This window comes from Acanthochromis polyacanthus, chromosome 17, assembly GCF_021347895.1.
Source record: "Acanthochromis polyacanthus isolate Apoly-LR-REF ecotype Palm Island chromosome 17, KAUST_Apoly_ChrSc, whole genome shotgun sequence".
NCBI lineage: Eukaryota > Metazoa > Chordata > Actinopteri > Pomacentridae > Acanthochromis > Acanthochromis polyacanthus.
This window is the reverse complement of record NC_067129.1, coordinates 1699871-1712190: the sequence shown is the minus strand read 5'-3', so window position 1 is coordinate 1712190 and position 12320 is coordinate 1699871. Positions and strand designations below refer to the sequence as shown.

General features: G+C 42.6%; 1 protein-coding gene across 1 annotated transcript in view; it reads right to left on the bottom strand.

The window, feature by feature from the left end:
- cadm1a (cell adhesion molecule 1a) overlaps positions 1 to 11484 on the bottom strand; it is a 488723-nt gene extending 477239 nt beyond the window's left edge. The window contains 1 exon segment of the mRNA XM_022196138.2: positions 11217 to 11484. Coding sequence (XP_022051830.2) covers positions 11217 to 11289 — 73 coding nt within the window. The 5' untranslated portion in view covers positions 11290 to 11484.
- Between the last annotated feature and the right edge of the window lie 836 nt (positions 11485 to 12320).

Here is a 12320-nt window from a genome sequence, read left to right as displayed (position 1 = left end):
AGAGAAGAGTCACGATGACAGACGCTAAAGCTGTATAGCAGACAGTGAAGATGCTGCCCTGAACTGCCCCATGTGTGGGGTAAACTTATGTCAAAGTGAGTACAACTAGAAAAGTACAAAATAACAGAGTGGACAACCGCCACGGGGAAGAAAAATTAACTTTTTTTTGGTATTCAACGTGACAAAAGCAGCTTTGTGCAAAAAATTAAATGTGAAACTGCATCTTAAAAGAGCACTTCCTACTTCAGTGGCAGAAGAATCGCACAAATGTTGATCAAATTAATCATGTTTAATGACAGGTTATTGGCAAATGTGTTCTGGAGTTTCTAAAGATGTACAAAAATATACGGTTTGATGCAAACAGGAAACCGTAAGATACGAGACGTACAGATAAAAGTTAATAGGGTAAACGCCACCCTAATCATTTTCTCTATGTTGTGGATTTATTTTCTCGTTTGCCTTTATCATGCTGTGACGTGTCTGAAATAAATCAAATGAATGAACAAACTAACAAAGTGGCCAAATTATTTACACTACTGTTCAATAGTCACTTAGAAATGTCCTTATTTTTAAAAGAAAAGTAGCTTTCTGTTCAATGAAGATAACATGAAATGAATCGTTGTTAGTGTGGTCGATGACTACAGGGTTCTCACCAGGATTTTTTTACAGCATAACGGCAGATCCTCCTGCATGCACATGCACATGCGCAATAGCCTTCATTAAATCTCGTGAGCGGCCGGCCCAGATGTCAGCCAATGAGCGTCACGCAGATGCTCTAAATGCTCATGATTTAGGTCACTATTTACCATACATGGCATCAGGGAAACAACCGAGACATGCTAATTGTAACCCCGAGATTGTAAGTGACTCTTAATTTTAGACGGGAACGGGTCAATCGACAGGGAAGTACAGCTGAGGTGGGGAGACATAAATTAACCTAGATAGGCACCCAGTCGATAAAAACAAACGCACATGGCGTTATCTGTCAAAATAACAGCGTAGCGGCCCTAATCACAGCGTAACCTTTTAAACTGACACCGTAACGGCCCGTTACACTGAAATGCGCTGATGAGAACCCTGAACTATTGTAGCTGTAAACGGCTGATTTTTAATGGAATATCTCCATAGGGGTACAGAGGAACATTTCCAGCAACCATCACTCCTGTGTTCTAATGCTACATCGTGTTAGCTAATGGTGCTGAAAGGCTCATTGATGATTAGAAAACCCTTGTGCAGTTATGTTAGCACATGGATAAAAGTGGGAGTTTTCATGGAGAACATGGAATTACCTGGATGGCCCCAAGCTTTTGATTGGTAGTGTAGATGGTACAGGAAACTAAATGCAGCATCCATTGATTCCAGCATGCATCAGGCTGCATCTGTTGGACGTATACTTGTATACTCACTAACACCTCCAGACAATGACCCCAAACAGCAGAAGCAGCTGAGACCGTTTACTGAAAGTGGAATGTTCCTGACTGATGGAGTCACCTGACCTCCATCCAACAGGTCACGAGTTGCTGCAGACTAAAGGGAAATTCCCGTTAAATAAGGAAGACGGGAACCTTACAGCACAGGCAGGGGAAATTCAAAGCGTGCGATCAAGGGTGCATTTGGTTGTTTAGCAGGAGCCGTACGACAACCAGCGAGCTGTCAGCCGGCCGGACTGTCTGCGTTCTCGCAGCGTAGCATGTGTTTACATGCGTGACGTAGCGCAGCACAGTCATTCACTGTACGTCTGACAGCGACAATCGAGCCGTGGCGAGGCTGTAACACGGGCAGACACGAGAGGAAAGCAGCGAGTGACGACTAAAAAAACACGAGAAAGAGAAGTCAATCCTGCTCAGAGATGACAGCTGCACTGACTTTATTTAGCAGAGGTTCAAAACATTAACAGGCTCATTTCTCTCTGAATGCGAGACGCTGGAGAAAGGAAGGGGAAACTGTCAGAGGGAGGAACTGAGAGCTCTCTGAATGGCATTAGAGCTGGAAATTATTCTCACTTGTTTGAGCTGATGTGCGATTTTATCAGAACACAATCACAGACGTGATGTTCTGCAGCCACGCAGGAAAATATTAAAACAGTTACAGAACCAGGCCGATCCAGATTGCAGCCCTAAACGCTCATCCAGCACATTTATCACCTGAGCAGCCAGAAACACACCAAACTCAACCTGCTCTGTGCACAACATACGACACACAACTCCAGAGAAGAGCCACATCTGGGTTAAAGTCAAGTTTAAAATAAATGCTGGTAAAGAAAGCTCCAGCACTGGATTTTTAGGACTAATACTGAATTCACAGCATAAAAAAAACAAAAAATGAAATGTTGACCAATACTCTTTACATCTTAGTGCTGCAGTAAATATGATCACTGATTTGTTAGCTCTGGTTGCGTCCAATATCAGGATAGATTGAGGTCGAGCATCATTCAAGCTCGTTAAAGCAGCATCAGCTTCATAGTTTAGTTTGAAAATGTGATAGAAAACTACTTCAATCAATCCAGTGCCATGCCATTCAGCGGAGGTGATCATTTCTCTGCAGCTCCTCTGATCTTCTGCTTTCTGAATTGTGACTGTTGCCCGTTTCATGCGCAGCCATGATGTCAGTCCGTCTATCGTTTTCGTTCTCCGTCTGCCTCGTCCTCTCTTCCCGTTCATTTTTCCAGTTGTGATGATATATTCCAGGGTCTCCTTCCTTCAGATGTGTCCCAAAAATGTTGCTTGCCGTTTCTTAATTTTGTTCAGTCGTGCATAATTTGCGTTTATTGCTTTTAACACATCTTCATTGGTTATTCTGTCCGTGTCAGATATACTCAGCATGCGTCTGTAAAACTACATCTCTGCTGCAGTGACTAATTAGGGCATGTTTTACACACTTTTCCATTTTGCTCAGTATACATGTAGATTTGTATTTTATGCCACTGCACCATCAGGTTAAGAGTAGGCATGACAATGTGTTAAGTCCAGGTGGGAAAATAGTGCTTATTTATCAGTTTTAAAGGCAGAATTTCCTGAGTTTAACACTTAAAACTCTGGTTTCTGTTACACAGAACAATCAATTATCTGCCAACTCCACCCAGTCCACTTCAAACCAGCGAGAAGAGGAAATAAAATGCAAAAATGGCTCATGTAAAATAACCAACTGTGGCACAAAAACAATGATGTAATCACTTGGGCTGCAACTGACAATTAGCTTCATTATCGATGAATCTGTTGATGATTTGCTTGATTAATCAATTAGTGGTTTGGTTGGAAAATGTCAAAACAAACTGTGAAAAATGTCAGCGAATGAGCAAAAGTCCAAGATGGCAAATGTCTTTTGTCTAAAATCAAAAGATATTCAGCTCAAGAAACAAGAAAATATGAATCTGAAACAGAGAATTTGGACTTTTTTTTGTTAAAAACACAAATCGATACCATTTTTTGAGTTTTAATTAAATATCTAATACAACTAATTGATTATTCAAATACTGTTGCAGCTCTAATATATGCATTTGAGTAAAATGAAAAACAGAAAGTAATGAGGTTGTTCTGTTTTAAAAGTCACGGCTCGACTCCGCACCACTGCCCACCTTCTATACATACTCTGCTACATGTGCTGCAGAAAGTCCTGGACAAACTGACACCGTTTCTAAATGCTATTAAGCATCTTTCTGTGTGATATATTCAGTCAAAGTTTTCATGTCTGCACACATCAAACATGTGTTATAAAAACATGGGCCAAACAATGAAAAATTAGCATTTTAGACTACAGAAATGTAAAGAAAACCCTCAAAAACAGCTGAGCAGCAGCCGAGACATCCTGATTTTTCGTCTCTGGAGTGGCTCTAGATCTACAAACCGCCCCATCTGGAGCACAATTTTTCCACTGCGCTGCCGTTTTCAGTCTGTTAGCTCAGCTCAGCGATTTCTGTGTGCAAAGTGAAGGCGGTCATGACAGAAACTAGAGGAACTAGCATGTATGTGACATGTTTCCCCTTTAATCCCTGATTAAATTAACCACCGCCTCGCAGTGTTCTCCGTGTGATCTGCTTAAACTAGTTTGCTTTGCACTCGCTGGAGGCCTCAGCCACGAAAAACTCCTCCAAGGGACGTTTGGGAAAAAAAGCTCCAGGTTTTAGTGCATCGGCGTTATGGAAATAGGAGCAGAAATATTCACAAAAAAAAAAAAAATCACTTCAATTTGAGTCATCTCGCCTGCTTTACAGAAAGGCTGTAAAACTGTACGGCTAAACCAGTCGGCTGCCGTCAGAGTGGCAGATTGTTGCCCACCCCATAAAACCCCCCGCCTCCCACCTCCCGCCCCGGCCTCTCGGGAGATTTGGAAATCACGGAGCGCTGACTTGACATCCCATCAGTTGGCGGCTCGCTAACAAGTAGGCCATAAACCTTTTTTCTTTCTCTGATTACACTAAGTGCACGGAGGCCAGATGCGCCCCGGCCCAGTCATCTGGTGGCTCGCTGTGGACCGGCGGGGGCAACAGGAGGAGGCGGTGAGAGGGAGGGGGTCACCAGGGTTCCTCTCCCTTCAGGAATAAAGCCATTGTTCTTCATTACAGCTGGAGGCTGCAGACGGGGGAACAAGTCCATTTCCACACCTGTTTTCCATCACTGGGGCTGCTACCGGCTTGACTCAGAGCCAGAACCCCACTGAGGGACTCAACCGGTGGAGGGTAGGCTTTAGAAACCAAGAGCCTGGTTCATGTTGAAGATAAAAAATAAAGCAGAGTTAATTACGTTTGTCACTCCAGTCTGCTGTTTGGATTATTACAGAAGTCCAGTGAAGCTCCACGAGCAGGAGCAGCCCCTATACCATCTGATACGGCAATAAAAGACGCTTCACAGCCAGTTAAGGAGACGCAGGTTGAGATAACGACGTCTCCAATATTTCAGTCTGGCACAAATACCAAAACTGTTTTAGTGCCTCATCTTGGGGAGAGTGAGCGAAAATAGTAGCTGTGAAATCATTTTTTCCTAAATAAATTATGATTAAAAACAAAAATCTAAACTAAATCAGGATCAACTTGATGAAACATTAAATTTTTTCACCTCCCTGTTAAGGTGCACAGTGCAGGCAGTAAAGCTAGAACAGTCAGCATGAACCGAACATGACTCCTTTTATCCATTTAATATTATATTATACTGCCAAGAACAGTATAAAAGACATGTTTAATAAGTACTCTTAAGAGACCAGGTCTGTACATATTGAATCTGAACACCAGAGCGGGGATTTGCACTGTGATGACATTTCTTTGGGTTTTTATACCTTGTAAATGAACCCAATTATAAAATTAGACCAAACTAAAATGAATTTTTTAAACTGACAAGATTAGCAGCATATGTATGAGTTACAAAAACAGCCACTGCGACATATCCAATATAGTGTCTTAATTTGGTGACCTTGTGTTTGGTGTATCTTAATATTTAGAACTTAAAATATATTTTAAAAAGACACGGCCAATGAAACATCAGCCACAAGTTTGTGGACAACAGTTTCTGAAAGTCCTGAGTTTGGCGTTTGCGGCCAATATTATGAACTATGATTCAGTAGCAACTTGCCGATCACACTTTAAAGACACCCTACTCTGCTTTATTACTCTGTCAAAGAATGTGGTGGAGTTATGTGATGATAGGCGTCCGTCTGACTGTCCGTCTGTCAGCAACATTACTCTAAAACGGAATAACGGATTTGGATGACATTTCAAGGGAAGATCAGAAATGCCACAAGGACCAAGTGATTAGATTTTGGCAGTGATGGGGCTTATAGTCTGGATCCACGGATTCCTTGAACATTTTTGTATCATTGCCAGATAGCGGCATGGTGTCACTGTAACCATGACAACAAGTGATCACTACGTCAGCTGCCTGCTGATGATCACATGATTGTGATCCTACGACACATCCACCGCTGAGGACTTATCTGTCAAAAATGATACAAGGAACAACCGATTAAAACCAGGAGCTCCACAATCTTTAAAACGCCGGATACCGTTTGGAGGCAACAAGAAGTGCACGAAGGAATAAGATTTTAGGATTAAAAGCAGCGTTTGAGGACGTTTTAAATGCCTTATGTCATTTATTGTGTCCTTCAGGGTGTTAACCTGTGCTTAGCGTAAGGTCATTTTGTTTGTGGGTACATCTATATTAAATGAACACTTTCTATGTCGCTTTTTCTGATTATCAATAACTACTAAACAAATGTTGATTTTCTACAAAAAAAAATGCCTTTCTGACAATATGGGGGAATGAGCAGCTTTGGAGGAGTACTGTGCTCTGAGTGCTTTTCTTGATGCTTATTTTAATCTAAACGGCAGCATAATTTACAAAATAAACACCATGCTGGGCTCAAAAGGTCTTCAAACTATCGACTGAGACTCTAAACTCATCGTGAAAATGCTCACTGAAGTGACAGATTACATGAGAAGTCTCATAGATCTCTATAAAATTTGACTTCTTTGTGAAATCAGACAAGTCGCCCCCTGCAGGCTGTTAGAGGGATTACAGGTTTTAGTCAGTTCCATGCTGGTGTCACTTTTCTGTCCTAGAGATTACAATCATGTTGAAATACAGTCTGTAGCTTGGACCAGCTACTCCATGGAGTGTTCCAGACCTCTTGACCCTGCATCACATCTCCTACAGGTGTGGTATTAAAGCAGCTGGTAGCTCCACCACAGAGCTGAGTGTCGGCTATAAAGTGAGCCCCACGCTGCTCTGTCACTCTGATAAAGCACTTCAACAAGGGGCAAGGAGAATTAATGCTTGGGCTTAAATAACATGCTTCACCTTCTCATTTCTTCCCTTTAAGAGGGCAAAAGTGGACATTTTCTAGAAAACAGCACCTGCTGCTAGTTTTCTAAGACGAGCAATAAGCTCAACAGGTTCAAAGGCAGTGGGGGACAAACAGATCAAATCTTAAATGAGCCGTCATGTGGAAGGTGTCCGAGGTCCACCGTACAGCTGAAGGAGCTAATCTAAAAAAATAAATAAAATAAACAGTATTTAGGAAATACCACTCACTCAAAAACCCACCAGCAGGTTTGAAATCCATGTTATGTTAATAAAAATATTTAAAAAAAACACCAAAATGACAAATTATCACAGCTAAAAGAAACAGCATAAACAAAACATCAGACTGAACTGATCATATGTAATATGTGGTTCCACCAGGAAAATGAACCAAATAAGCTTAAAATTGAGATATTTCATCAAAAATCCTTTAAAAATTCACCAAAAAAAGAACTGGCAGCAACCCGATTCTGTAAAAAGCAAAAATTCTGGTCTAACTGCTGCAACGAAGAAGAAATTAATGACTCCGCTGCAAATGAGTCACATAAGAGAAATTCAGATTTGTTTCTCAGTTGAACTGCAGGCAGTGTTTCCACATGACACAGGAGAGACGAGTATAGAAACAAATACTCACATTGAAATGTTTGGGGTCAGCCAGACAATTCCATGTTTTCCATGTAAACTCCCACTTTTATCCATGTGCTAACATAACTGTACAAAGGTTTTCTAATCATCAATGAGCCTTTTAGCACCATTAGCTAACACAATGTAGCATTAGAACACAGGAGTGATGGTTGCTGGAAATGTTCCTCTGTACCCCTATGGAGATATTCCATTAAAAATCAGCCGTTTACAGCTACAATAGTCATTTACCACATTAACTATGTCTGCACTGGATTTATCATTCATTTCATGTCATCTTCATTGGCAAAAAGAAATGCTTTTCTTTCAAAAATATGGACATTTCTAAGTGATCCCAGACTTTTTTTGGAAACTACCATTTTTCCTGTATTGGCAACACCTGTGGGAAATCCCACCCACCCACCCACATAGTATAAAAAAAAGTTTTTTCTCTTTTTTAATCACTAAAACTTTGCTATGCCGCACAAAAGTCACTTCTGACTCCTCTCTACTTCTAACCATGACTGTGCTGTTTCCATAAAGGTGCATTACCTTTTGTTTCAGTAATAATTAGCCTCCAGTGAGTTGGTAAGCAGCAACAAAAGCAAAATTCACCCAGAAACTGCTCATGGTTCAAATGGTTAAAACTGCTTTCCTCTGATTCAGTCGTATTTTCTATATTATCCTCAGTGTTCTGATCCGTCACTCATCTCAGTGAGACGGCTGTATCGGCGGTATAGGCGGCAGTTCGTGCTCTCTTCAGCTTACATATCGTCTGTAATGCACAGGCAAATAAAGGAATATGAACGCAGGCCAACAAAGCAGGAATGCACAGAAAATAAATCGTACTTTCAGTTTTGCATTAATTCAGGCTATACACTTCATATTAATCCTTTAGCTAAGATGTTCTGTATGCTGTGGATCAGTAAAGAAGAAGTGTGACAACAACAGCGGTTGGATTAACTGAACACGTTCTACTGTGACAAAGCAATAAGTTCCAATTGGATCTACTTAGGAGCTGTCTGAAGGGAGTGCGACGAGCAGAAAACAAGCTATTTAAATTTGAGAATGTCCATCAAAACATGCATTTACACATCAGACTCCACCGATTCTCTCATCCAAATGTAATCAGCAGGCCAGCTCAAAGACACGGACCATGTAAAGACTGAGGTAATGTGAGGTTCTGCATTTCATAACAGCTCCTGACCTCACCTGCACCGCCTCACGTTACACAACCGGACAGAAACGACGAGCACAAAGGTCTCTCAGTGCAACTCGGTTTGCCCAACCAGGTTTTTAAGTCTCAGCAGGCCGACGGTCCGAGCGTGCAGCGTTAGCGTTCTGCAGCTACACCTGGAAGCCCTGGTGCTAAAGCAACTATCTGCACTACAACTGTGGAGAAACTGCATGAGGATGACAGAGTAACACACCTCTTAATAACACGCCACCATGCATGTCTGCCAGGCGCGTTTAATCACTAGAAGTTTCATGGTTATTAGTGTTATTACCATCAGTCAGGAGAAATCATTTGTATAAATCGAGAAGTCAAACAGAGCTCGGCAAAACAACCGAGATGCGAAATGTCACTAATTTAGCGTTGGATTATTTGCAGGAGCCACACCGCAGTTTGCAGACTTACTTAAGATAAAGAAACATACATTTTAATACATCTGAGTCGTTGCCGTGGTGATAATGTGCTTCAGCGGGTAAATGTGAACTAATTAGCACACTAAAATGTTATTTTAAACGTCTGGAAAAAGAGCAGGATTCAAAGGAAGGGTGAAGTCACATGTTGGGGATGTAAACAGAAAATACAAGAAGAGCGGTAAATATTGTGAAGACATTTTTGTCCCGAATTCATTTCTTTTAGAGCACTTTGTGTGATTTGAGTTGACTCCTGGAGTTTGGGGTGAAACTAATGATTGCAGCCTCTTCTTAGCTCCACTGCAGGTTTAACTCCCATACGTCCAACTCCTGCTTTTATTCTTCTTCTCTTCTTTGTATTGATGAAGAGGAAAACACCCAGTAGTGCTTGGCAGTGTATTAGCTGTACAGTATGCAGCTGGAGGTGAATAATTGATATGCTTTGTGCGCCCTGAGCTTTGTTTAAAATCAGTGGAGCCATTTCCATAAAGCAACAAAACACGCAGCAGAGTCTGGTGCCACTTAGTTGTGCGTAACGTTCTTGAATAGAGGGGGGGGGGGGGGGGGGGAATATGATGAATGTGCGTCCATTTTAATGGATAAAACTGGATTAAGCCTGCTGGATAATCCACAATGTGACAAATGTCGACATCTGCCTCCCCGTTTGTCACCATTAGAGGCTCGGACGCAGCGTCAGAGCTGAAGGTTCAGGGTTTGTTCTCACGGAGAGCAGGATGGCACTGCGTAACTTTAACTTGCGAGCGAATCATTCATTACATAATTGACTCGATGTGGCTAAATGGGGAGGAAGAGGCAAAGATCCACTCCATCTCCAGCGTATCAATGCGCACGGAGAAATAACCACGATCCAGGCGTGGAATCACCCACTACCAGTTCACGACTGAACGCAGAGCTGTCTGTTCACACTGACAGCTCACAACACCGCACTTCATCCCATCCTTGTAAATACAGGAAAGTGTTCCTGCAGACTCATGGCTCAGCTTCCATCCTCCGATTAAAAAACCCCGAAAAGAAAACGTGTGTCGCATTTTTTCCATCTTTATCTGTATCAAACCCGCTCCATGAAAGCACCTGACTCAGATTGCTACACCCAGAACTAGACCTCTGATGGATTTATTTCTGCAAATCGAGCCCCAGTATCACGAAAAAAACAACCCCGGAGCGCAAATGCAAACTCAGGATTTCAACCTCAGATTCATCTGCTCTTGTTTACGGAGGAGAGTTAACGCGTTGGAGACGGTCCCTTAACACACAGTGTGAACCCCTCCAGTGTGCCGCTCATTTCGGCGCAAATCCACTACACAGGAGTACATTTGATTCAGTGAAATATCAACTTTTACAACGGATCCGCTCACCGCTCCTATAGACTCCCGACCGCGTTTGGTGGGATAGCCGATAGTGGAAGGGCTCTCAAAACTGAAATTAAACGCATAATTATTGAACATTTAGGATCTACTTGTGCGCCGAATTCAACAACAAAGGCACCCAGTTACTGAAACGAGGTCAGTTTCTAAATAACTACGAATGTTGGACTTTTGGTGTCGTCAAGTTAAATTGGGGGAGTTTTGAATGGAGTTTGGTGCTGCGGGTCCTCGAGCTGCACGTTGTCGGTGCTGCTGCATATTCCACTTTAACGCGCCGCTGTTTTCACTGATTTACAGCAGCCCAGGCTCCGTTAACGCCACAAAAGTAACCAAGCAAGCGGACCGAGCGAGCAAACAGCAGTTTACGCGTTGAAAATGCATCTCCGTGTGCGTCCGGAGCCACAAAAGAGCACGCACAACAGCATTCCCCGCAATTAAGAGTTGCCAGCTGTGTAGCGGCGACGCGGTTTTCGCCTATAGCCTCATGGTGAGCGGACCAAAGTGATGCATTTAGTCGGGCAGCGGACGCGTAACGCCCGTTTGGACACAAACACGCAGAAATTAGCCTTTTTCCAGCCGTCGCTTCAACTTTGCCGACAGGTTTTCTGCACTTGCTCAACAAACATCATCCAAACGCTCCGCCGCGCACGTTCACAAAAAGAAGCTTTGATTTTGCCCAGCACGCAGATGAAATAACTGCACTCTTTGCACATGCACATGCACGCAAATGTGCCAGGAAAGTGCGCATTGCGTTAAGACACGAAGGGGAAAGTCCTACCTTTGTGTAGAGCCGCTGGAAACAGGAATAAAAAGAGAATAGTCGCGAGAGAGCCGCTGCCAGTGTTCGCCATGTTGGACACCTGCTTCAGTATGGCAGAGAGAGGCTGCTTCACCTATAGCTGGGCTACAGCGGGATCTAATGAGATGCAGGAAGGAGGGCACTGTTTACCACAGCCATCTGACGCGCACGGCTTTTGATAAATCGTGTCACTCGTGATGGACGAGTGTTTTATGGCACAGTTGTTTGGATCCACTGAGGCAGAGAGAGGGAAAAAAACGCAATGTTTTTAATGCTGTGTTGTGCTGCAGGGGTGGTGGAGTGGAGAGGGAGGTTTGGGTGCATGTGTGTGGATGGGAAAACATGATGGCATGGCTTTTTGTAGTATTCTGGGCATTTTAAAAACGGCATTGATTAATTCACCCACCTGTAGTAGGCAGTAGGTCATAGCAGCAGGGCTGGATGTAGGAGTTCTGGGGCCTCAAGGTTCCCCATCAACCCCCGTAGATGAGTCTGCAGCTGCACTTTTCTTAATCAGAACAAACAAAATAAAGAATCAAGGGATCGGTGTCATTACAGAGATGGGAGCTGGTCTTGTTCACTCTAAAAAAATCTAAATTAGCATAATTTCTTGCTGTTTCCTCCATCCTGCAGCTGGACTGCTACAGGAAACAGTGCAGTAAGACCTTAGACACACTAATAAGGGTGTTTTAAATACAGATATTTTCCCTCGTCCATTTAAAAATAATAAATCCACACAATGATTGCTGCAGAAAACCTAACCTACACACAAAAACAACGATCTCACAAGCATGAAGAACCACTTGACAACAATGCATCAAAAAGTTGGACGATTTCCTGTTATTTCACTTTTTCTGCTGGCTTTAATCTACAAACACGGCAGACCAGGTAAAACTGGAAACGGCAACAAACTTCTAGAGCTAGCCAAATGAAAAGAGGGTTGTGCAACAAAGTAAGTTGAACAAATCCAGTTTTTCTTTGTGTTAGCTGGCTCAGAACTTAAACACGGATCAGAAATAATGAATACTATGAGATGGTTTTCAACTGAATCAGGTTTTCTTCACCAAGCTCTAAGCACTCTCA